At 33.2% G+C, this 21,364-nt stretch overlaps 4 protein-coding genes across 6 annotated transcripts in view; 2 read left to right on the top strand and 2 right to left on the bottom strand.

The window, feature by feature from the left end:
• LOC143914291 (neuropeptide FF receptor 1-like) overlaps window positions 1-1,332 on the top strand; it is a 97,232-nt gene extending 95,900 nt beyond the window's left edge. For both annotated transcript variants that reach the window (XM_077434467.1, XM_077434459.1), the window contains exon 10: window positions 999-1,332. In XM_077434467.1, the coding sequence (XP_077290593.1) occupies window positions 999-1,211 (213 nt within the window). In that variant the 3' untranslated portion in view covers window positions 1,212-1,332. The remainder of the gene's footprint in view (window positions 1-998) is intronic.
• The window catches only part of LOC143914228 (uncharacterized), a 151,072-nt gene that overhangs the window by 67,406 nt on the left and 62,302 nt on the right, over window positions 1-21,364 (bottom strand). The gene's annotated exons all lie outside the window — the stretch shown is intronic.
• Window positions 4,577-5,829, bottom strand: Chmp1 (charged multivesicular body protein 1). The gene is made up of 4 exons (XM_077426811.1): window positions 5,618-5,829; window positions 5,111-5,355; window positions 4,804-5,024; window positions 4,577-4,731 (listed from the first exon to the last, which is right to left on the bottom strand). Exons 1-4 carry the CDS (start codon window positions 5,637-5,639, stop codon window positions 4,608-4,610), a joined length of 612 nt encoding a protein of 203 aa, XP_077282937.1. The 5' UTR covers window positions 5,640-5,829; the 3' UTR covers window positions 4,577-4,607.
• Window positions 9,957-21,191, top strand: cnk (connector enhancer of ksr). Its single transcript, XM_077439084.1, has 14 exons — window positions 9,957-10,101; window positions 10,183-10,324; window positions 12,133-12,296; window positions 13,084-13,262; window positions 13,353-13,521; window positions 14,394-14,579; window positions 14,661-14,908; window positions 14,980-15,099; window positions 15,182-15,278; window positions 15,358-16,807; window positions 16,888-17,042; window positions 17,201-19,377; window positions 19,522-19,735; window positions 19,877-21,191. Exons 2-14 carry the CDS (start codon window positions 10,267-10,269, stop codon window positions 20,117-20,119), a joined length of 5,460 nt encoding a protein of 1,819 aa, XP_077295210.1. The 5' UTR covers window positions 9,957-10,101; window positions 10,183-10,266; the 3' UTR covers window positions 20,120-21,191.

Here is a 21,364-nt window from a genome sequence, read left to right as displayed (position 1 = left end):
AAAAAATAAAAACCCAGCTTTTTTTCGCAAATCTTTTATATTTTCGTAAGTGCTCTTGTGAGCCGTTTTTTAAAATAATGATTTTTTTTTCTACCACTTCAAGAACAATATAAAATTTTCTTTACATTTCGCCTATTATTTTTTTTTCATAAGATTCAATGAAATCGAGAACAAGATTATAAATCCTCCACTCCATCACCTCCTACTGAAAAAGCCTAACGATTAGGCCAAAACCGCTTGGAAAGAAAAAAATTTTGGAAAGCCGTTGTTCCAAAATTGGGTGACACCACTGCACGTGGGTGAGAAGTATGACAAGAGTAGTGGACATGGTGGATAGAGTGAAGAGATTTAAATGGCAATGGGCGGGTCACGTGGCTAGAAGGATGGACGAAAGGTGAACAAAAGAAGTGCTTGAATGGTACCCGAGAGAATGTAAAAGGGTAAAAAAAAGACCGCAAGGAAGATGGGTGAATGAAATTAGGAAAAGGCGAGTGGAAGCGTTTTGGAGAGGCCTTCATCCAGCAGTGGATGGCGAATGGCTGTAAATGATGATGATATATGGTGATACGTATTATATTTGTATATATGTATGTTACACCGAATCCGTGAAATTGTCTATTACACGCATTCGGCAAGAGAAGTGCCGAATGCGTGTAATAGACAATTTCATATTTCTTAATCTCAATCATCATATTTCTTGTTTTTTATTCGATCAGATACATACATATGAATACACCAGTAAAATGTATTTATTTATTATGCGCTGTGATTGCTTAAATGTTTATTTATTAAAAACTAATGTTTATAACTAGAATAATGATATTGATTTTATTTATTTTATCTAATTTATTAATTTCTTTGAATCGAAAACATTTATCAAGTTTATTATTGAGTTTAGAATTTATTATATTGATTTTAATATTATTTATAGTGATTATTATTTTCTATCCTTAATGTAATATTTATTCAATCCTTAATGTTTTTTTTTATATTTATAGATGCACAGTCTGAAAAGAAATACGGGAACACAATTAACAAGTTCGGGAGCTCGCGTCTCCAGACGTCTTCAATATGTGGGAGCTATAAGCGCAAATCGACGACAGCAACTGGTAACGTGTAGTCCCAATGGGATCGTGTGCCCATTACACCATTGTCACCATGAATGCGACCGGGATCATTCACCGAGATACTCTGATCCAGAATATATATGAAATCAGGCCAGCGATAGCTCCATGCAAAGCTATTCCAACTCTCTTTACTTCTAATAACATTCAGGTTTTTGGGTTGAATGCATACCAAGTCATCGAGGCTTATGAAAGAAAATTTTATCACAAATATAAAAAAAATATATGAGAAGGGGTGAAGATTCACAACGTTTGTTCGCGTCCTATGCTATCAAATGTGAGTCCTTCAAATCTTAAAACCCCAAATCACGAAAGGAGTTAGTTATATGTGTATATGTATATACATACATATACACATATATATATATATATATATATATATATATATATATATATATATATATATATATATATATATATATATATATATATATATATATATATATATATATATATATCTGGAGCTAATACCTATCTGGAGCCTATACATTCATAAGTTTGAATCGGAGCTATTTCGTGAAATTCTACTTATAAGTATCGCATTAGGAAATTTATTGATTTACATCACGGCCGTAGCCAGGATATTTTTTAGGATTGGGGTTGAGACACAGGCGTAACTTCCCCTCTCCCTCAAGCGTTTTTTCAATAGAAAAAAATGAAACATTTTATAAGCATTTTTTCGTTACTAGAATTTGTGGAAAATTAGGGTTAGTGTAGGTATATAAATAGGTTCGGTGATTACATCCCAAATGTGAATCGTTACTAGAAGAACCGCCGCTACAAAAATCGCTCGCGCGGATCTCCTGTCGCACGAAAATTCGTCGCACAAGAAAATTACCGCACAGTAAACTGCCCAAATATTGCTCAGCAAATGCTTTTTTTAAGTGATTTTTATTATTATCGACTATACATATAAAGTTCGCATGTTAATACGGACATACGAGTCCGCAACGTCATTTTAGATTTAATAATAATAAAAATCTCGTAAAAAAGAAAGCATATTGTGAGCAATATTTTGGCAGTTTTCTGTTAGGCGATTTTCCTGTGCAACGAATTTTCGTGCGACAGGATACCACGCGCGCGATATTCCTAGCGGCGGTTATCCTGGTAGCGATTCACATTTGAGATGTAACCCGTTTACCATATAAATATTAGGTACATATTCTTCGGCATATTTAAAATAAATATGTAATATATAATATTAAATGGAATAATCGACTTTTCGTTATTTTTATGACTTTCTTGGACCAAATATTAAGATATTTAATCATGCTATTTTTTTATACGTTTTTGTGCAAAAAGTTTCAATTTTTTTGTTTTCATATTTTTAAGTGTCTATTTATTATAAAAAATTGCACCCCAGGCGTTGAATTCAAATAAAAGTTGTAAATTTAATTTTTTTTTCTAAATCTGTATAAATTTTCAATTTGGGGGGGTGGGCTGGCGTCCCCACAGCCCTCCCCAAGCTACGACCGTGATACACTTAAATTATTATATACCTATAATACTAAAAATATTTTATCATAAATGTTTCAAATTAATATATAAAAGTATTGATAATATACAGTGGCGTGTCGTCATTGAACTATCATACATCATTATATATATATTTTTTTTGCTAAAACAAATATATATATAATGATGTAAAAACACATATTTATACAGAAGATTTTGAGTACAAATATGGCAAGGGTGTGGTCTTGTATACCTGGGCATACTTGGGTATACTTATGTGGACTCGTGAAACAATTCTCTCACAGCAAATCAGTGCAAAGCGCGTAGAAATAAATACCGAGGCCTTGGAATGTTGTATTCTCGATCGATTGTTCGACAAATCATTCAGAAGATTAAGTTTGGAAAACGAACAAGATGTTATTAAAAAATATAAGCTGCTTAGAATATTTCTGTTAGAACAAAAATGAAAAAAATATACTCATAACTTCAAGACAGAATATTATAATTGAAAAATGAAAAATATTTATTTAAATACTTATATTTTATTTTTGTCCATACCTGGACCCCTTTTTTAATAGTCACGGCACGCCACTGATATGTACATATATGTATACTCATTGATGTTGTATTTAAACATTGGGAGAAACTTTAAATTTGGCCTGTGAAATTCCAAATTATATTTAATTGTATGAAAAAAGTTGTGTAAAAGATAAATGTCTTAATTCTATTATGTGAGAACGGAAACTATTAAAATATGTTCACAAATAATATTTTAAATTTTTTTTATTACATGCTGAATTCATGAAATAATATTTGAAGCACAGTACAAACCAGAAGTATTCTGATTCAATTCGCACTAAGCGTTCCACAAGGGTAAAAACATATTTTTATAACATATAATTATTTATAATATACATTTTTTAATTTATTTTTTGATGAATTCCATCTATGTAATATACATACATACATATATACATACATACATATTCAAAAGATATACGGGAATTTAATAGATATAATATTTTTACTTAAAACATATCAGACAGGATTTTTATCAAAAATGAATTTAAAATTAAGAGAAATTGAAATATTTGTAATAAGTTGGAAAAACAATGTAAAATTGATATTTAAATAGCCCATTTGATCTAATTAACGATTATATGTATGTACTTTCACTGATCTCAAGGAGGGTTAGTAAAGCCATGAAGGGATTGTGATACTATTATACTATGATTATTGATATAAATAAAATATATCCAAAATTAAAAATATTTACACATACATATGTAACATGTTTGTTTATACAAAGGTATATGCTTAAAAATTAAGTTATTTCTATGATATAATGCACATAGGTATTCCTTTGTGAATTTAAAAAAAATAAATACACGTAACAATCAAGTCAATTATCAATGCATTATTGTTTTTTATGTTTATTACTTCATTATCATTGCTATACTACGTTATGTGGGATGAAAATGAAACTCAACAAAAAAGATTGTCTGATGTAACTTTATTGATGCTAAATTTTGTTTTTTATTTGTATATGTATGTAAAAGCTATGTATCTTAATTACAATTTATTTTAATTTGTAATAAAAGAATCGAATTATGCCTATTTGTATTTTTATTTTACATAATTATTATTATGTACATGTGTATTGTTTTATAATAAAAAAGTATAAAAAACAATTTTTGTATTTTATTCAAACCAGAATAAATTTAAGATTTTTGTTTATGTTTTCACATACGTATGTATTTCAAAATATAATATAATTTAGTAACATTTAATACAGCCATCGTTCAATGAATACAATTAATCAAAATTAAAACATTTGAAAAGCACGTAGCCAGCACATATTTGCAATTAGAATAATAAGACCGCGTATCAAGCTGCAACCAAATTAGGCACAAGGTGCACAAAGAAATAGAAGATTGCTTTTCATTGATCAAGCACTGTGCTAATATACGCTTTAAAAATGGGTGTATAAAATTTAAATAGACTTATATATAATAAAACTGATGGCGATTATTCAGTTTGTCGAAGGCGTGCCAATCTCTGTGTAAGTTCATCTTGTTCTTGTGACACTGATGTACTGGAACCGATAGTACTACCTTGTAATTCTTGAGGAAGCTCCATATTTAATTCCAATCTAACATAGAAATCACCAGTAAGTATGTACCCAAAATATAATAACAGTATTAAAAATAAAAATCTGTTTTACCCGGCTTCATCGGCAACTTGTTGCAATAGTGATTCAACATCTCCTTGAGGAACACTGGTGGTAACAGTTTGTGACATAGCATTTTCCATGCATGACGATTGAACATCCAAGTCTTCAAATTGATTTTCAAATTTATCCATTAAGCCTGATATTTTTTCCAAATTCATGGACTTCATTGCTGCATCCATGGCTTTTACGACTCCTGCCATTGATTGTGTAACCTGAATAATGTTTTAAGTCTCATATTTAAAAAACTATAAAATAAACAATATTTTTTAAAAATTGAAACAAATAAAATAATTAATACCTTTCTGGTTGTAAGTGCTGTTTGAACTCTGCTGGATACAGCATCAACTCTGGCCGACATTCTCAGATAATTTATTCCTTGATTTTTTTGCCTAATCGCATTTTCAGCATGAATTCGTGCTACTTCAATGTTTCCTTTTTGAATAGCTTTTTTCGTTTTGGCTTTTTCTAATTTTTCTTCTTTATCACATTTTTTTGCATTTCTTTCAAGTTCCTTTGCTGCAAATTTTAGATTAAACAAGTGCTCTGATACGAATTCTTAAGGAAAATACGAAGCAATAAAAATATGTATGAATGATTATGTTTAACAAGATGAGTAAATTATTAAGTTCCACTGCTTGCGTAGGGCGTGTCAGCTATGTGGAAAGAAATTGATAGTATTTGATGAGTAATTTTTAAAATTCAGTAAAATATAATAATATTAGTGCAAAATAGTTTAAACATGAGTGGGGAAAAAGGAAATACAAAAGGTTACAAAAATATAGTAAATGTTAATTGTCAAGGATACTCTCCATTGCGGAGGAAGACATTTCGTTCCCCGTTTTGGCTGTTTTAAATTTCACTTAGTAATGAAGGATGAAATCGCAGTTCCTAAAGGAACCCTCGGACACTAAGCAATCAAGAAAGAAAACCACCGAATCTCAAAATCGTCAGACAAATGAGTCACATGAACTGTCATTTACTGACAAACGTCATACCAAACTTTGGCCCAAATAATACAAAATGGAGCTACCCTCGAAATTACTTTTTGTGTCATGTATAGATCGGCTTGGCGATTATTCTGCACAAAGGATCTCACACACGTCATTAAAATCTTAATCATGGAACATGTGGCACCCGAAAATTCCACCCATCGAGAGTTCCTACGCAAACTATCATATTAACGAAAACTAGAGCGCCAGAAATTCCATATTCGCAATTTTCGTGGCTACGATTGTTGTGTGCTCGATTTCAATGTGCGAAATAAAGGTCTGTTCGTACTTAGCAGCACTTCACGGCTTCAGCACTGCACGACCCCGTTTCAAATATGTCATTTTATTACATTTCTATTCATTTATTTATTTATTTATTCTAAACAGACCATTGTGGCATAACAGGAATTCCTAAAGCGCCACAATGGTCAAAAAATATAACACAAAAAAAAAAACAAAATAACAATTAAACATAAATTAATACATTACGAAAATAATATACTCATCAATTATACATAAAAAATACATTTGAACATAAACAGAAATACATCCATACATAGACATAAAAAATAGCATTTAATAATAACAGATTTAATAATAATTCATATCTACCTACACGTCGCGGTCACGTCACGCTTACAGCACTTTGGCCGAGTGCAAGGCAAAATCTGCTTACTTATACATTACAGGCCATGACGATACGGCGCAATATTGTTTACGTCGTATTATCGAGTACTTACAATGAATGCATACACGTGCATTCGTAGCTACGCGTCAGAATACAAGTCAGCAAAAATGTTTCGGCGTTTATCGAACGAAAAATTATGTATAATCGCGTTGTTGTTGAAAGAAGAAGCTCAATAAGGCGATAAAAAAGCACGCAGGCGTTTTTATGTGCATCTCATGTTAAAAAATAGAAAAAACGAACGAGAGTTTTGGACACTATATAAGGAGCTTGTGGATGATGGTATGGAGGATGAACGAATGAGACGACTGGCATGTTTATGCACGTGTTTATTATATGACAGCTGAAGACAGAGTGAGTAGCGGCTCTCCGAACCCAGCCGGGTTGGTCCCCACTCGCAGGAAGGCAACCAAACTCGACCATGTCGTATAAGCGAGCCGCCACATCACTCCCCCCCCAGCATCAGCGATACCAAAATTACAAAGAAACAAATTTTACAAAAGAAAAAAATTATTGTTACACAAAGAGAAAAAAAATTATTGAGTGGGGAGAAAAAAATTGTTGACGTGGGTCATCCGCTGTGTAGGTGTACCGCCCTGAATGGTCGGTACATTCGAGGGCGGTGACGTCGCGAGCAGGACGGTGGCTGGTCCGATGGTCGCGCCGATGCGATGCTGCGGCGGCGCCGCTCTTCCGAGGCTGATGTCGGTTGGTGGGGCGGCGGGGGCGGCAGGGGCATCGATGTGGTTGATGATACTCCGAGCTGGACTGTGAGTCGTTGTGGCTCGTGGAGGTGTTGTAGCGCTACCGCCCGTCTCGGCGTGACGACGCTCGTGGGGACGGACGGGGCCTTGATGATGATGATGATGATGATGGTGCTGAGGTGGTGTATGTCTTGTGGTGCTGGATGACCGTTCTATGTGTACTGGATCGCGCATGACTCCACATCCAGCTGTCAAGATCGTCGTCTCATTCGCTCCCCCATTTTTTGCACCTGTCATCGACGTTGTGGCTGGACTCCAGGTAGGTAGGTAGGTAGGTAGCCGTGTCTGCTCGTTTATTGTCACCCGCGGGCCGCGGCGTGCTGTGTTGATGGCGATGGGGTTGCGGCGGGTAGCTTTTCCCGCCTGGCTCGGTGAGGCAGGGATGAGCGGCATGTTGAAATTGATCGAGGCTGCGTGGCTCGATGTCGGGGGTCACCAGTATGGAGGATGAACGAATGAGACGACTGGCATGTTTATGCACGTGTTTATTATATGACAGCTGAAGACAGAGTGAGTAGTGGCTCTCCGAACCCAGCCGGGTTGGTCCCCACTCGCAGGAAGGCAACCAAACTCGACCATGTCGTATAAGCGAGCCGCCACAAGGGACAAAAAAATTTTAATATATCCGTAAAAAAATTTTTTTTAAATATTTGCGCCAAAACCATGTCGAAAGATTGAACAGCTGTCAACTGTCACTATCGATAATTGGTCCAAAACAGCAAAGCGGCAGACTCATGGCACGTAATTCGCGTGTATATGTCCACGATGGCCAAAAAGACGGATACGATACGTTGACGGATGTTGCCGTAAGGTATGAACAGGAAATGTCGGGTACTGCTGTAAGCCTGCCGTGGTGTAAACGTGACGGTTGAAATGAACATACCCATACAAAATGTACCAAAGAATCAGTGGCGGCTCGTAATAATTTTTAGTGGCGGGGCTGCACTGAAAAGATGTCTAAAAAATGTCACCATAATTATTCTATCATGTCATAACAGGACAAAATAAGCACAATTTTTGGCGTACGACCACTTACATGTGGATTTAAGTATTATTGAAAAAAAAACTAGCAAAATTCACCACCCATTAAAGGGGTGCGTCCAAACGCGATGAAGATTTCGAAAAATACGCTGGTACTCCAGTAAGATTGCTAAAAAAAATTCGTTCTTGCTGGTTTCGCGATGCGGATTAAAAAAAACCCCAAAACCTTTCAAAAACTTAACCCCCTAATTCGTAACGAAAAACATTAACCTGTTGACAATGCATCGATACATCGGTTGTTTCATCTGCCATAACAGCTAGATAAGTTGCTTTTTTAATTTCAGCACTTATTTGTTCCCTACACACGTTCAAAATACAATCTCAAAGTTCATTTTGAATAGTTTTTGATGTCCCTTTAAAAACCGAAGAAGTTTGAAAATGTTTTTTTAAAGAATTGTCGAAATTTTGTGAATATTCTAGAAGCCCCCGAAAAACTCCTGGATTTTTTGAATTATCTGTTTCATCGTGTCCCCTCATTGGAATTTCAAATTTACCGCAAAATTTAACGTAATCAATAATTTTAAATAAAACATCCCGATTTTTTTTGACGTTTTCGTTATGCTTGTCTATTTCCCGCCGACAAGCTTCCCAAAATCGTGAGATTACACACATTTTTTAAGTGTTCGACACTTCCCTCGTGTTTTTAAATTTATCGTTTAAATGTTTTAAGTCAATAACTCCTGTTTTCGTCCAAGATGCTTCGCCTGGCGACTCGCCTCCAAACAAAAGACACGGATAACAAAATAACGCGTTTTTTTTCTGTACATCTCGTTAACCAATTGTATTTTTTATAAATGTCTGGATTAAATTTTCGCGAGTAACTAAAAGATCTATTAGTTGCAGGCTGTGATATAAATTCTTTTGTTCTTCCATTTTTAAAAGAAAAAAAATCTTAATATATTTAAATAAAAATTACGAGAAAAAGTTAAACAGATTTGAAAAAAGTTTGCTGTTATCAAAATGAAAACGACTCACCGAAGATTTGATGAGGGCTCGTACACAACCAATTAAGAGTAACGAAAACGAATAAAGCTGTGATCGTGCGATTCAACTAATCAAATGTAAGATCAAGCGCGCGAAATCTTAAACAAACTGACAGATGAATGTCGTTTAACAGGCGAAGGCTGCCGACTGTCCAGCCCAAAACGGCAGAGTGAGTGAAAGAGAAAGAGCTATCTGCAGTTGCAAATAGCTCTTTCTCTTTCTCGTTCCGAAACTCCGGGCTGCGCAGCGTTCAGGGCTGCGCAGCGTTCAGGGCTGCGCAGCGTTCAGGGCGGCGCTGTAACACTTTACAGCCAGTACAGCAACATTTTAATTCATCTGTCACCATACAAGTTAGTGGGGTCTTCGAAACGGTCAACATTACTTACAATATCACCCTTTTGGATATGGGTGATATTGTAAGTAATATTTACTCTGTCGAAGGCCCCAATAGTTCGTCCATCCAACTAATAAAAAAAATATCATTAATAAATAAAATATTAAATGTATTATTAAACATATATCTTAGAATTTTATAGGAGGGTCTGCAGCCCGGCAGCCCATTAGGACGAGCCGCCACTGCAAAGACTACTTTTCGTACGGCCGGATACCTGCTGAAGTCGGTTCGTGCCGACTAGGTATGATCAGACCTTAAAACGGGACGTTTAGGTATCTATTTACATTGACATAATCGATGATCGTTGACATTTGCGACTTGGAGTGTGTAGGGCGTGTTTTACGATGTTACGGCCGCTGTGTATCGGGAGTGTCTTCTGTCTGCTGTCTGTTTAGCAATTTAGCAAAGTAGCCGCTAGCCGCTAACGAATCGGTAGAGTTCGACGGATGGTGATCGTCGTTGTCAATGTTTGTGATGTCGTTGCTAATGTCAATGTCAATGTCAATGTTCTAGATTACGAGCAAACGACAAAGACCTTCGTCCTATCAGTGTTGTATCGAATGATGACCGATGACTGATGGCTGATGTGTATTTGCAATGGCGTACGTGAATGTGGCTCAATGGTCTCCCGAGCAGACGGCCGATTGGCTCAAAGGTATGTTTCGTCATAATCTCCCATATATACCACATTTCCACGACACCAGTTACATTTACTCGTGGGCTTGCAACAATTTCATTTTTGCCTAAATAGTCTAATTTTAGTCTAAAATAAATCATATATACCATCCTAAAAATACTTCACTCCCAGAATATCATTACTTTAGTTGTAGATGTCAAAAATAAATTAGACAGAATAATCGATAATCAAACCAACAAATTAGTGAAAACTCTTGTTGATTACTATTAGACGTCTACCTGTCGTGTATAAACAGTTTACCAAACACTAGTTGCGTAGACTCTGATGAAACAACATACAAAATTTATTATGAATATTTGGAAAAAGTTGTAAATTGATTTTTGCACTTATTCTCCTATTATGCCTTAAACATTAACACTGAAATAAGAGAAACATTATAAATACTAGCATCAAGAAATAAATAACAATATGTAATGTTAACACAATGGTGGCTGCTGACTCATATTTGCATCATCTTGGTGCCAACGCTTACTGGCCGCTGATGCATATATGATTCACGACTGCGCGAACTGCTTCAGTCCGCTGATATATTTTTGTATTACGTCTTCGTCAATCGTTTCTGGTCGATGATACAATTATGTTTCATTTTTTATTTTAAATTAGATTCATTTTCTTTTTATTTTAATCTATATATTATATATAAAATTGAATGTCTATCTGTCGTGTCTGTTTGTCACGTATGGGCTCCTAAACTACTCAACCGATTACAATGAAACTTACAGGATTTGTTTTATACGTGTCCGGAAAGATTACTGTGAAAAAAAATTCCGTTCCCGGAAACGGGAAAAATGGGAATGAGTGTCCTTGCAACGCAATAATTTCGTAATTTGCGTAAACAAAATTCGTTAAGTGTTCCTATAGATACAGAACCATCGATATTTTCCTTTTTTTTATTTTATTTCATTTATATGCATGCATATACATGCGAATATATGTAAAGTTTTTTTAATTATTTTTTAAAAAATTGTTCCGGCCCCTGGTGACTTTCAACAGTTTTACCGCGCGGCCGCTATAGTGTTAAAATTGACTTATTGATGATGTATTGTGAATGTACCTCATGAACAATGAAAATCTTTTAAAATTCAATATTAATTCATCGTTGAATATTTAATTTCTTTAAAGCTGTCTTTTTTAAAATAAAAATTTTGTTAAATATAGGTAACTAGTAGTTTTACCCGGTTTCGCTCGGTATTTGCAATATAAACCACTTAAACATGGCTAATCTAATAGTAAAAATTTTATTTGAATAGTTTTATTTTATTTAAATTTATTGAATATTCATAAATTTTTTAATTAAATTTAACATCACGGATTCTACCACCCAAAACTTACATACTTACATACAAAGTCTCTCATGAAATTATATATTAGCATATATTTTACTATTGAAATTTTCATCGTACATCAGTTTTGATTGCTTTTACCATTACAGTAAAGCTTATTCAAGAAGTAAACTTAAATAACTCAATCAATTGAAATTAATCTTTAAGTTTTCATTTAAATCAGTTGTTGGCCATTTTTCAAAATGATTATTTTTCGCAAAAATTAATTAATTTTAATATTCACGTTATTTATTCATAAAAAGATAAGTATACATAGTTTGTTAACAACATATGAAAAATATACTCGATTGTAATTTGATAGTGGCACAAATTTATTAGTTAATATGAGGAAAATGATATGCACACAAATATCCCAGTATTAAGTACATACGTACATAGATGTGACTGTAAATATGTATGCATATGTTTTTTTGTTATCATTAGGTGTGGGAGGAAGTGTGGCTCTCTATGCACCGATATTCGTGTCCAATGAAGTCCAAGGAGAACAGTTACTGAGTTTTAGGGCAGACGATTTAGAAAATCTCAGTATTTATTCAATTGGTCACCAAGAACTTATTCTTGAGGCTGTTGCTCAGTTGAGAAATTTTGTAAGTCTTAATTACCATTTTTTTTTATTATTTAAATTCAATTATGTTAGAAATTGTTTTTTGTCTATTTTATATTTATATTATAATACATGTGTATATACATGTGCAATGTACACATTCAAAGTATCAATGGATGAAATATTATGATTGTGAGGAAATTAATCCCGCAGATTTTGATTGAATTGAACTTATGTACATACATATGTTTGCCTTTATTTTGGAGATAATTTGAACACCATGAGCTTTTTTTAAGATTTTTGGGATGACCATAAGTGATACCTCTTATAGGTGTCCTCTTTTTTATAATCTTTTTTTTTATAAGTAAAGGTATATTTATATTGGGGTAGCACAGACCGGCAACTGCACATAAACAGCAGTACAAAGAGTATTCTTTGGTACATTCTGTATAGACGCATTCATATATTCCATTGGCGCTTATGTAGTTATAATTTTTATAGCAATATTAAGTAATAATTTTTTTTTTTTAACAAAATCCGACTACCGGAAGTAGAACTTTTGTCTTGTGTGAGTTTCCCTACATTAGCGCTCAAACTTGTATCAAAAATGTTCTCATTGCCGGTATGTGTGTATATATATATATATGTATGTGGCGTCATTATCGAATTATGTTTTTGGCACTTCTTACATTCTTCAAATACATAGATAAAGTCAAGGATTGGTTACATCCGAATTTTTTTTAATCTTTTTTCCTTAGATTTTTGTTTCCTAAACCGCCCAATGTACATTTAAATATGTGTACTCTTGTTTTTTTTTTTTGTAAAATCAGCATTATGAGTTGGATCGAGAAAATCTACAACACCTTGCTTTAAAACTCTCATGTGCCGCTACATCACTTTACAAAGAACTTCTCCATCACCAAGACAGATCAAAAGTAGAAACACAAACTTTAAGCGATGTAACATATGTTATAGGAATGGTTAAACCGCTGGCCCTTTGGTTAGATAGGTAACTTTAATCTATTTATATTCTGAATTATATATGTTATTTATAGCAATTTTTTATTATTACCTTTTTACTTTATTTTTCTTACAATAGGTCACCATTCTCCGGCCAATTGGAATATATGGATAAAAAAGCTGAACTTCTTCGATTGTCTTTAGAAATGGCTACATGTTCTCAACGTGATCGGTTTGCAGAAAGCCCTATTGAAACAATTGAGACTTCATGTCGACAGCTTGCTACCTTATCTGATAAAATTATACAGGTTTGTTGTTTTTCATTAAGTTTACGCATACTATTTTTACTTTATATATTTTATATACATATGTATGTACGTAGTAACAATAGTTTTGTTTTGTGATCATACGAAAATTCGAACTCGAGTTTTGACTGATTCGAACTCAGAATCGATCACTGATCACGTTTTCATGATCTGGAAAAGATGTGTGTGTCAGTGTATTTTGGGGATTTTTTGAACACTGTTCGTCCTATTGGACTTAACCTTAGTATCGGTTACTGTAATTTTTATTGATACAATGTAAATTTTTTTTTAAATTGACCAAAAATGGTACCTCCCCTTATAGGGGTCCTCTTTTTTTTAGTTTTTGAATTCAATTATCTCCCAAACCACGAATCAGACTGAATTTTTTTTACATATAATAGAAATTATTAATTTTATCCCTTTATATTTTTTAAATATTTTTACCTCAATCGGAAGTAGTACTTTTACTCTAGAGGATCAAGGTTTTTTATATTTTTCTTTGAAACCTTTCGGCGCATTGAACTGAGATTTCATATCTAGAAGTTTAAATTTAATTCCAAGTTATATGTATATAAAATTTGGTGAGGACCCGTTAACCGGAAGTGGCAGTTTACTCTTGTTCGTTTTTTCTTCCACTATTTTTTTCGACCCCTTAAACATGTGTGCTCTTCGCGAGAAAATTCAAGTATAATCCTTGTATCAATGTGACGAAAATAAAAAAAAATCACTAAATTTAATAAACCAGAAGTGGGAGTTTTTCCTTTTAGAAAAGTCAAAAATGTTATGACCACACGAAATTACGTGAACTTATCAAGCTGAATTTTTTTTATATGTATGTTTAAACGTCAAACTTTATCTTCTATTCCTCATATCAGGAAATTTCTGATCCGATGGTACTCCAACCAGCCACTTTAAATTTAGTCACTTTGAAAAAAAGGGATAATGAGCTTGGTTTTGATATTTTACCCAGTTGTAATGGCATACATCAGGTAATCGACATAAAATATGGATCACCAGCTCATTCTAGTGGTAAAATAGAAAACGGCGATGAAATTGTACAAGTAAGGCATTTTTATAACTAATTTTGATCATATTGTGTTTTGTTTTTTAAATTCTTCATTGCTTTGTTTATTCTGTTTCAGGTAAATTATCAAACTGTAGTAGGATGGCAACCAAGTGAAGTATTATTGCTTTGCCAAGAGTCCCCGGTTGATGTACTTCTTACTTTGAAAAAACGTCCAAGACATACACACACTTATGGACAGATATACATGAAACCTTATAGGTTACCAAGTAGGAAAAGATCGACATCATATAACAAGTGGGGCAGTCTTCCTTCACCTAGGCCAGAGCTACTCAAAATGTCTCGGTTTGAAATGCCACCACCAAAGTATGTATATTTTATATATGTATTTCCTATACATTTTACAATGTTAAATAATATTTTATATTAATTTTTAGAACAACAATTTCAATTCCGCCTTCCACAAGCTCTGATGGTAATATTTCATCTGATGAAAGTGAAACCTTATCACCACCTGGTACTCCAACAACTTTTGATCATGTCTCATCACAAAACAGGTTTAATTTTTATAGTTATGTACATTTGTGTGATTTTTATACATTTGTGATGAAACTTAAATCTAAATTTTGCGAATTTTAGAATGTATCTTCCTAAACCTCGCTCTGTTGTACAAAGAAGAAATACTATTAGTGGTGGAAGTCCACTTTCTAAAAGAGCTAATTTCATTCCTGGACAAGTGTGTATTTTTATTAATATATGAATGTTAATATTTTGAAAACCTTTTATGATACATTTTATTATTCTATACCTTGCAGAATTGGTGGAAATTTACGAATTCTGCGTTAAAATATATTCCCTATGCAGAACTACCACCACCCAGGAGTAGTGATGATATATCTGATAATTTGTGTCTAAGAGACAAATCTGTATCTTGCAGTACAGGATTAGAAACATCACCAAGACCTAAAACTTGTCTCGGCGTTGGGCTCAACCATTCAAAAATTGGCAAATTGAATGGAAATTTGGCAAGTGAAAGTTCAGATTCAAAATCTAGTACGAAAGCAGTGAAATTTCATGATCAGATCATTACTAATGAAAATGAATTTTTATCTTCGAAAGAATTAAAAGAGCAAACTAGGGAAAGAGGAAGATTAGATAAAAGTCATTCTACGCCTGCGTATGACTTTGGTGAATCTGAAAATGGTAATTATCCATTGGTGAAAGAGATTATACCGGAATCACCAACATCTGTAGACAGTCCATCTATTGTCGTACACAGTCATCAAAAAGTTGAGCAAATATTAGAATTCAAAAAATCCAGTGAACAAATAGGTGGTGCTATGATCCAACAGCAAGTTAAAGATAAAACGAAAATTTTTGAAAATCCCACGGGTCTTTCTACTTTTTATGTATCAAGTCCGACTTCCAATAGTTCACAGACAAATGTTCCGCTTACAAGTTTGAATGACTCAAGATTGTACGATATTCATGAAAACACTCCTGCAAATGAGAGTGGACAAGTTTTCGAAGCAATTAACATAGCTTTATTGGAACATAAGAAGAAGAAAGAAGCGCTTACTACTAATGCTGATACTAAATTGTGTACTAATTCTAATCAAAACATATTTGCAAAGGAGTTTGGAGAATCATATGTGAAAAAGTTGGATCCTGACAAATCTGAACAAATACAGACTATACAGAACGAATTGGTGGAAGCGATTAAAGAACAGCATTTGATTTCAACAAATAAAACACTCCATTTGAAACCTTTACCTAAGCTAGATATTACTCCTGAACCACCACCTAGGCCCAGTACTCAAAAACCTGGTCATATTGGAACCAAACCTAGACATATTCAAAAGGAAGATATTCAAGTCATTCCAAATATTGATATCACGCCACCAGCCTTAGGGTTAAGGAAAGACTTTCTCATATATAATCCAATTTATACGGTTGATAGTAACATGCCATTCAGCCCACTTTTGCCTGAAAATAAACATTTATCAAGCAACTTATCTACATCTGAATTAGCTTCGCCCAAAACTCCATTGATGTCTTCAAGAAGTTTACAAAAACTTGAACCAGAACAAAAGTCTACTGTTTCCCTTTCTCATTCTAGCATCAATAAAATAGATTCATCTTTTTTGAATATGAAAACAAGCAACTTGGATGCATCGAAATTATCCCCCGCTAATAGTATGGTGCGAGGTATTTTGTCAACTGGAAAATCTAAAAGTCTGAAAAAGAAAAATTCTATTTTAGCTAGTAAGTTGAATATTACGTTTTTATTGTAATTTTTTCTTTCAATTCGAGGTTAAGTGTATTTAAATGGTTTTATTTTATAGAACGGCGGAAAGTCTCTGTGAAGGATTTGGGTGCTGGTGATATGCAAGGATTTTTATACCAAAGATGTCGTACAAAAAATAGCACTAATGTTAATTGGAAATTAAGATGGTTCATTTTAATTGAAAATACGTTCTATGGGTTTAAAAATAAAGAAGTGCGTTCTGATTATTTAAAATTAATAATATGATTATCTACTAAGTATAATATTTTTTTTTACTTTAGAATGAATACAAATATATTATTTATATTTTTGTGTTTTTATGTTGTACAAATACATATATTATTTATGTTCCTGCTATTTATGTTTTTTAGGCTTCCAAAGCCGATTGCCTCATATTTTTGAGTGGTTTCACCGTATCTGAAGCGCAGGAAGTGAAATCCAAGAAAAATGCCTTTAAAGTGTATCATACTGGAACTGCGTTTTACTTTGCTTGTGAAGCAGCTGAATCGATGACCATGTGGGTGGAGTGTATCAAAAGAGCTACTTTAACTAATAACGATTCTTGGGAGAGAGCTAGTAAAAAAGACAAAAAAACAGATGAATCTAAACACTTTTCTGAAACAGATTATTCTGATGAAGATTTTGCCACTTATTCGCTGAATTCACCTACATCTCCAAATGGGAAGTCTAAATCTGACAAAAATGAAAAAAATGAAAAGTCTCACAAATTTGGCTCTCTCAAAAAGTTCACCAATAGAATGCACAAGTCAGATTCTCATGAAAATGTGAGTCATTCATCAACAAGTCTCGATAGGAAATATTTGCGATTTTTCTCATCTAAACATAAACATAAAGAAGAAAAGCCAAAGTTGAAAAGTGGCGATGTTCCAGTTCCTACTGAACAATATCGAAGTTATAGAAAAATACCTTCAACAACTATTACAATTGCCGCACCTTCAGATGATATATCCAATTCCCGCAATGCCAATAAAAATTCACAGCCTATACACGAAGATATGGCTGAAACTATTTCTCATCAAAATATAGCTGTGATAAAAAAGATAGAACCTATAGAGGTTGTACAATGTTCACCATCTGATGAAAATTTTGGTGATTTATCATTTAAGCAGACGAAAAAATCAAATCCTATAGATTATATTCATGCTTCTAATCCAAATTTACTGGAATTTGACCGAAGTCAATTCATAGGCAAATTCAAAAATAAATCTCCATTTTCGGAAAGTATAATACAAAGGCATGAGTTTGCAGGCATGGTGACTCTTGAGCAGTTTATGCTAAGCAAACAAGAAGAAGAACGACAACAAGTATATTCAAACAGAGTTTTGATGGGTGTGGAAAGAGATGCTAGAAATGAGGAGAAGAACCAAAAAGTCAAGTCCACGAAAGAAAACGACTTACAAAAAGAACTTGATAAAATTGTACCAGATGTTATCTATGGAAGGATTCCATCATTTAATGAAAAAGTTATTTCTACGTCAAAAGTTGATCAAATACAAAACAGAAGTTTACCAAAAACTCCAGATGGAAAAAAAGGCTTCAGTGTGAGCGAATCTAAAGAATATAATTCCAATGATGCTCAAAATACATCTTCCATTATAAAATCTTTAATAGAATCTGTTAAAATCGATAAAAGGAGATCTTTCAAATCGTCTTTAAGGAAAAAAAATGATGGTTATGAGACGATAAAATATGATGACATTGTCGATAAAAATGAAACTGAAAAATTGTCCTCGAAAGAATTTAAATCTCAACAAACGTTTTCCAGTGATGTTAAAACGGAGCTTGAAAAAGTTAAAGAAACTCAAGAGTCTATCCTTAAGAGTAACATGTCTCCTGATAAAGCTAAAGAATTTGGTTATGAATTACTTTATGCAGATGAACCATCTCCTCACAAAGAAGAAATATTATTAAACACGACAAAGAGCACGAAATATGAAACTAATGATTATTTGAAAGATTTAGGTTATGAAACAATTTATGATGATACATCGAGAGATACTGTATCTGCGAAATCATTATTTATCAATTCCCCTGTCGACCCTAAATCTTTACCAAGAAGAAACTCCGAGGATAAATTAAAACCCAATCCTCCTCCTAAAATTATGACGAAACCTAAGTATCCCATTGCGCAACAAAGTTCTGGTTCATCTATAATTGACAGAAAATTATCTAATGTAGACAGTAAACCTGTATTCAAACAAGGTGAAAGTACTGAAAAGTTTTGGCTTGATTCGCTGCGCAGGAACGATAAAGTATATTCGAGCAAAGGCACTGATAATGTATCATCTTTCAAATTGGATAAATTTTATACAAAGCACAGTGAACCATCAGCTTATATGAAAAGTAGTGAAGCCACTATTGTCAAGTCAGACAAGCTTCAAAATAAGGTTTTAACTACAGACACCGTGAAAACTGGCGAACATAAGCAGTTGAAGAGTGCTATTCAATACACGCCAATGTCTTTACCGGTATCCCCCGACAAAGCGTTAAAGACTTCGCCTAAGTTTGAGCTTTCCTTAGATTCTAGGTAAGAAACACACACGTATTGATTTTTATTTAATAGATGGTTGTTTTTAATTTAACTTATATATTTATATTACATATGTAGTAGAATTTTACAAATGTTGTGTGTCAGAAGGGTGAAATTAACGTAATGGATGTTTTTTACAAGGGATACACCTTCGGTTTCCGGTATGTCTCGTCTGCGCCATATGTTTCAACATAGTAGTCCCACAACATCGAAAAGCGCCACAGCCTCACCTACGCATTCTTCACCAAAAGAAAAAACTCTCCTGGGATCACCACGTCTACATCGAGCTATTTTTCGTAAAAATCAAAACACATCCACAGCTGACGAATGGGCGAAAGACTTTAGTTACTCCAAGGTTATTTTTGACTTCCCTTTTTTTTCTCAAATCGTTTCGTTTTTTCCTCAGATTTTCCGTTTGTTATTTTATTTCTTTTGTGCTGTTTTCATGTTTTGTTTATAGTGGTTTTTAAGTTTCTATTATTTTTTCTTTCCGCAGATGTCCCATACAGCTCCTCAGAATGATGATATCGCTGCAAACGAATCTTATTTATTTTCCGTTTCTCCAAGCGAATCCGTTCTTACGCCATCAAGTTGTGATGTGTCAAATATTAGCAATATAAGTACTCCCGATTATCCTAATTTAGAATACCCCCCTGTTTTCGAACCGGAAACATATTCACTTGCCGACCCTGGTCCTAGCATATTAAAGAAGTTTAATTACGACCAAGATAAAAATTAAAATTAGTTTTAAAACAAACATCATTTTTTAACTAAGATACATAGATTCTATAAATTTTACATATAAATAAAGTTTTATTTCAAAAACAATGTATGATAGAAATGCACGATATTTGTACTGCATATTTACATATTATGTGTGTACATATATGATACTCCAAGGAAATTATTCTCATAATAACATTTTAATAATGAAGTTTTTATATACATACTATGTTTGTTTTGTTTGACATATATTTTTATTCTCAATCTTGTATAGAATTTTTAATACTCGTTTAAGAGAAGATATTCCCTGCAAAAATGCTTTATATATTATAAAATATTACAAGTCTATGTAAATTTTAAAATAAAATTAGATCAGACATGTAGTAGAGTCGAGCATATAAATATTATTATACATACATGTACATATACTTACATACCTTATTAAATGTGTAGGAAGTAATCATATAACGAATCACGCACAAAATCTGAAACGATTTGTGGACAATATATGTACTGTTGTTCGAAATACGCCTATTATATTAAATGGTTCCCGGAAGATTGCACTGAATAGTGACGCAGTTTCGAGAACTCCTAATTTTCAAAGGCGCTCAAGAAGAAATACCCCTAGACGCTTTTTTGTGGAATTCTTCTTGATTATCTTTGAAAGTTTGGATGTCCTGAGAGTGCGGCTCTCTTGAGTGCATTTATCTGATCACCATATTACATATGTACATATATAGGTATATCATGTGGGTGCTTTGCTCACTCTAGTGCAAATTTGTTCACTTTAAAGTACATATATTGTACAAATCAATTATGAATGTATGTAGATGAAAAATCATTGATATATTTTATCGCTTAGAGACTGATTTTTTTTTACATTAAATGCCATCTTATTGCATGACAGCTCAATAGCACAAGAAATTATTGGCCAAATATACAATTTTATATATTCATTTTGCTTGTGCATTATATTACTTACTTTGCATACTATGCTCACTTCGTACTTTTAGCAAGTTCGTTAGTTTTTTTTATTAACTACGGCACGGTCAGTATTTGATTATACGCTTTAAGTGGATTCTAAATTGAAAAAAAAATTGCTCATTATATTAAAGAATATTTTATTTGGATTATATATTATCTTATCGATTGGTGTGCATCCTATTTGTGATATTAATATACATATATACATATGTATAGCGCAAAAAGCCTTAAAAAAATTGCAATATGAATGATGCGAATTTTTACTAAATTTTTATAA

The sequence above is a fragment of the Arctopsyche grandis genome, chromosome 1 (assembly GCF_051622035.1).
Source record: "Arctopsyche grandis isolate Sample6627 chromosome 1, ASM5162203v2, whole genome shotgun sequence".
NCBI lineage: Eukaryota > Metazoa > Arthropoda > Insecta > Trichoptera > Hydropsychidae > Arctopsyche > Arctopsyche grandis.
The sequence above is the reverse complement of the archived record's forward strand: the minus strand, read 5'-3'. Positions and strand labels throughout refer to the sequence as shown.

Bases quoted from the DNA above. Each gene is read 5' to 3' on its own strand.
- Chmp1 (XM_077426811.1), bottom strand. From the start codon at position 5,639: ATGTCTTCCTCCGCAATGGAGA. The intron at 5,356-5,617 runs GTATCCTTGACA...AATTCGTATCAG, and splicing joins GTCTTCCTCCGCAATGGAGA to AGCACTTGTTTAATCTAAAA. The intron at 4,732-4,803 runs GTAAAACAGATT...TTTCTATGTTAG, and splicing joins CAAGTTGCCGATGAAGCCGG to ATTGGAATTAAATATGGAGC.
- cnk (XM_077439084.1), top strand. From the start codon at position 10,267: ATGGCGTACGTGAATGTGGCTCAATGGTCTCCCGAGCAGACGGCCGAT. The intron at 13,263-13,352 runs GTAACTTTAATC...TTCTTACAATAG, and splicing joins CTGGCCCTTTGGTTAGATAG to GTCACCATTCTCCGGCCAAT. The intron at 19,378-19,521 runs GTAAGAAACACA...GTTTTTTACAAG, and splicing joins GAGCTTTCCTTAGATTCTAG to GGATACACCTTCGGTTTCCG.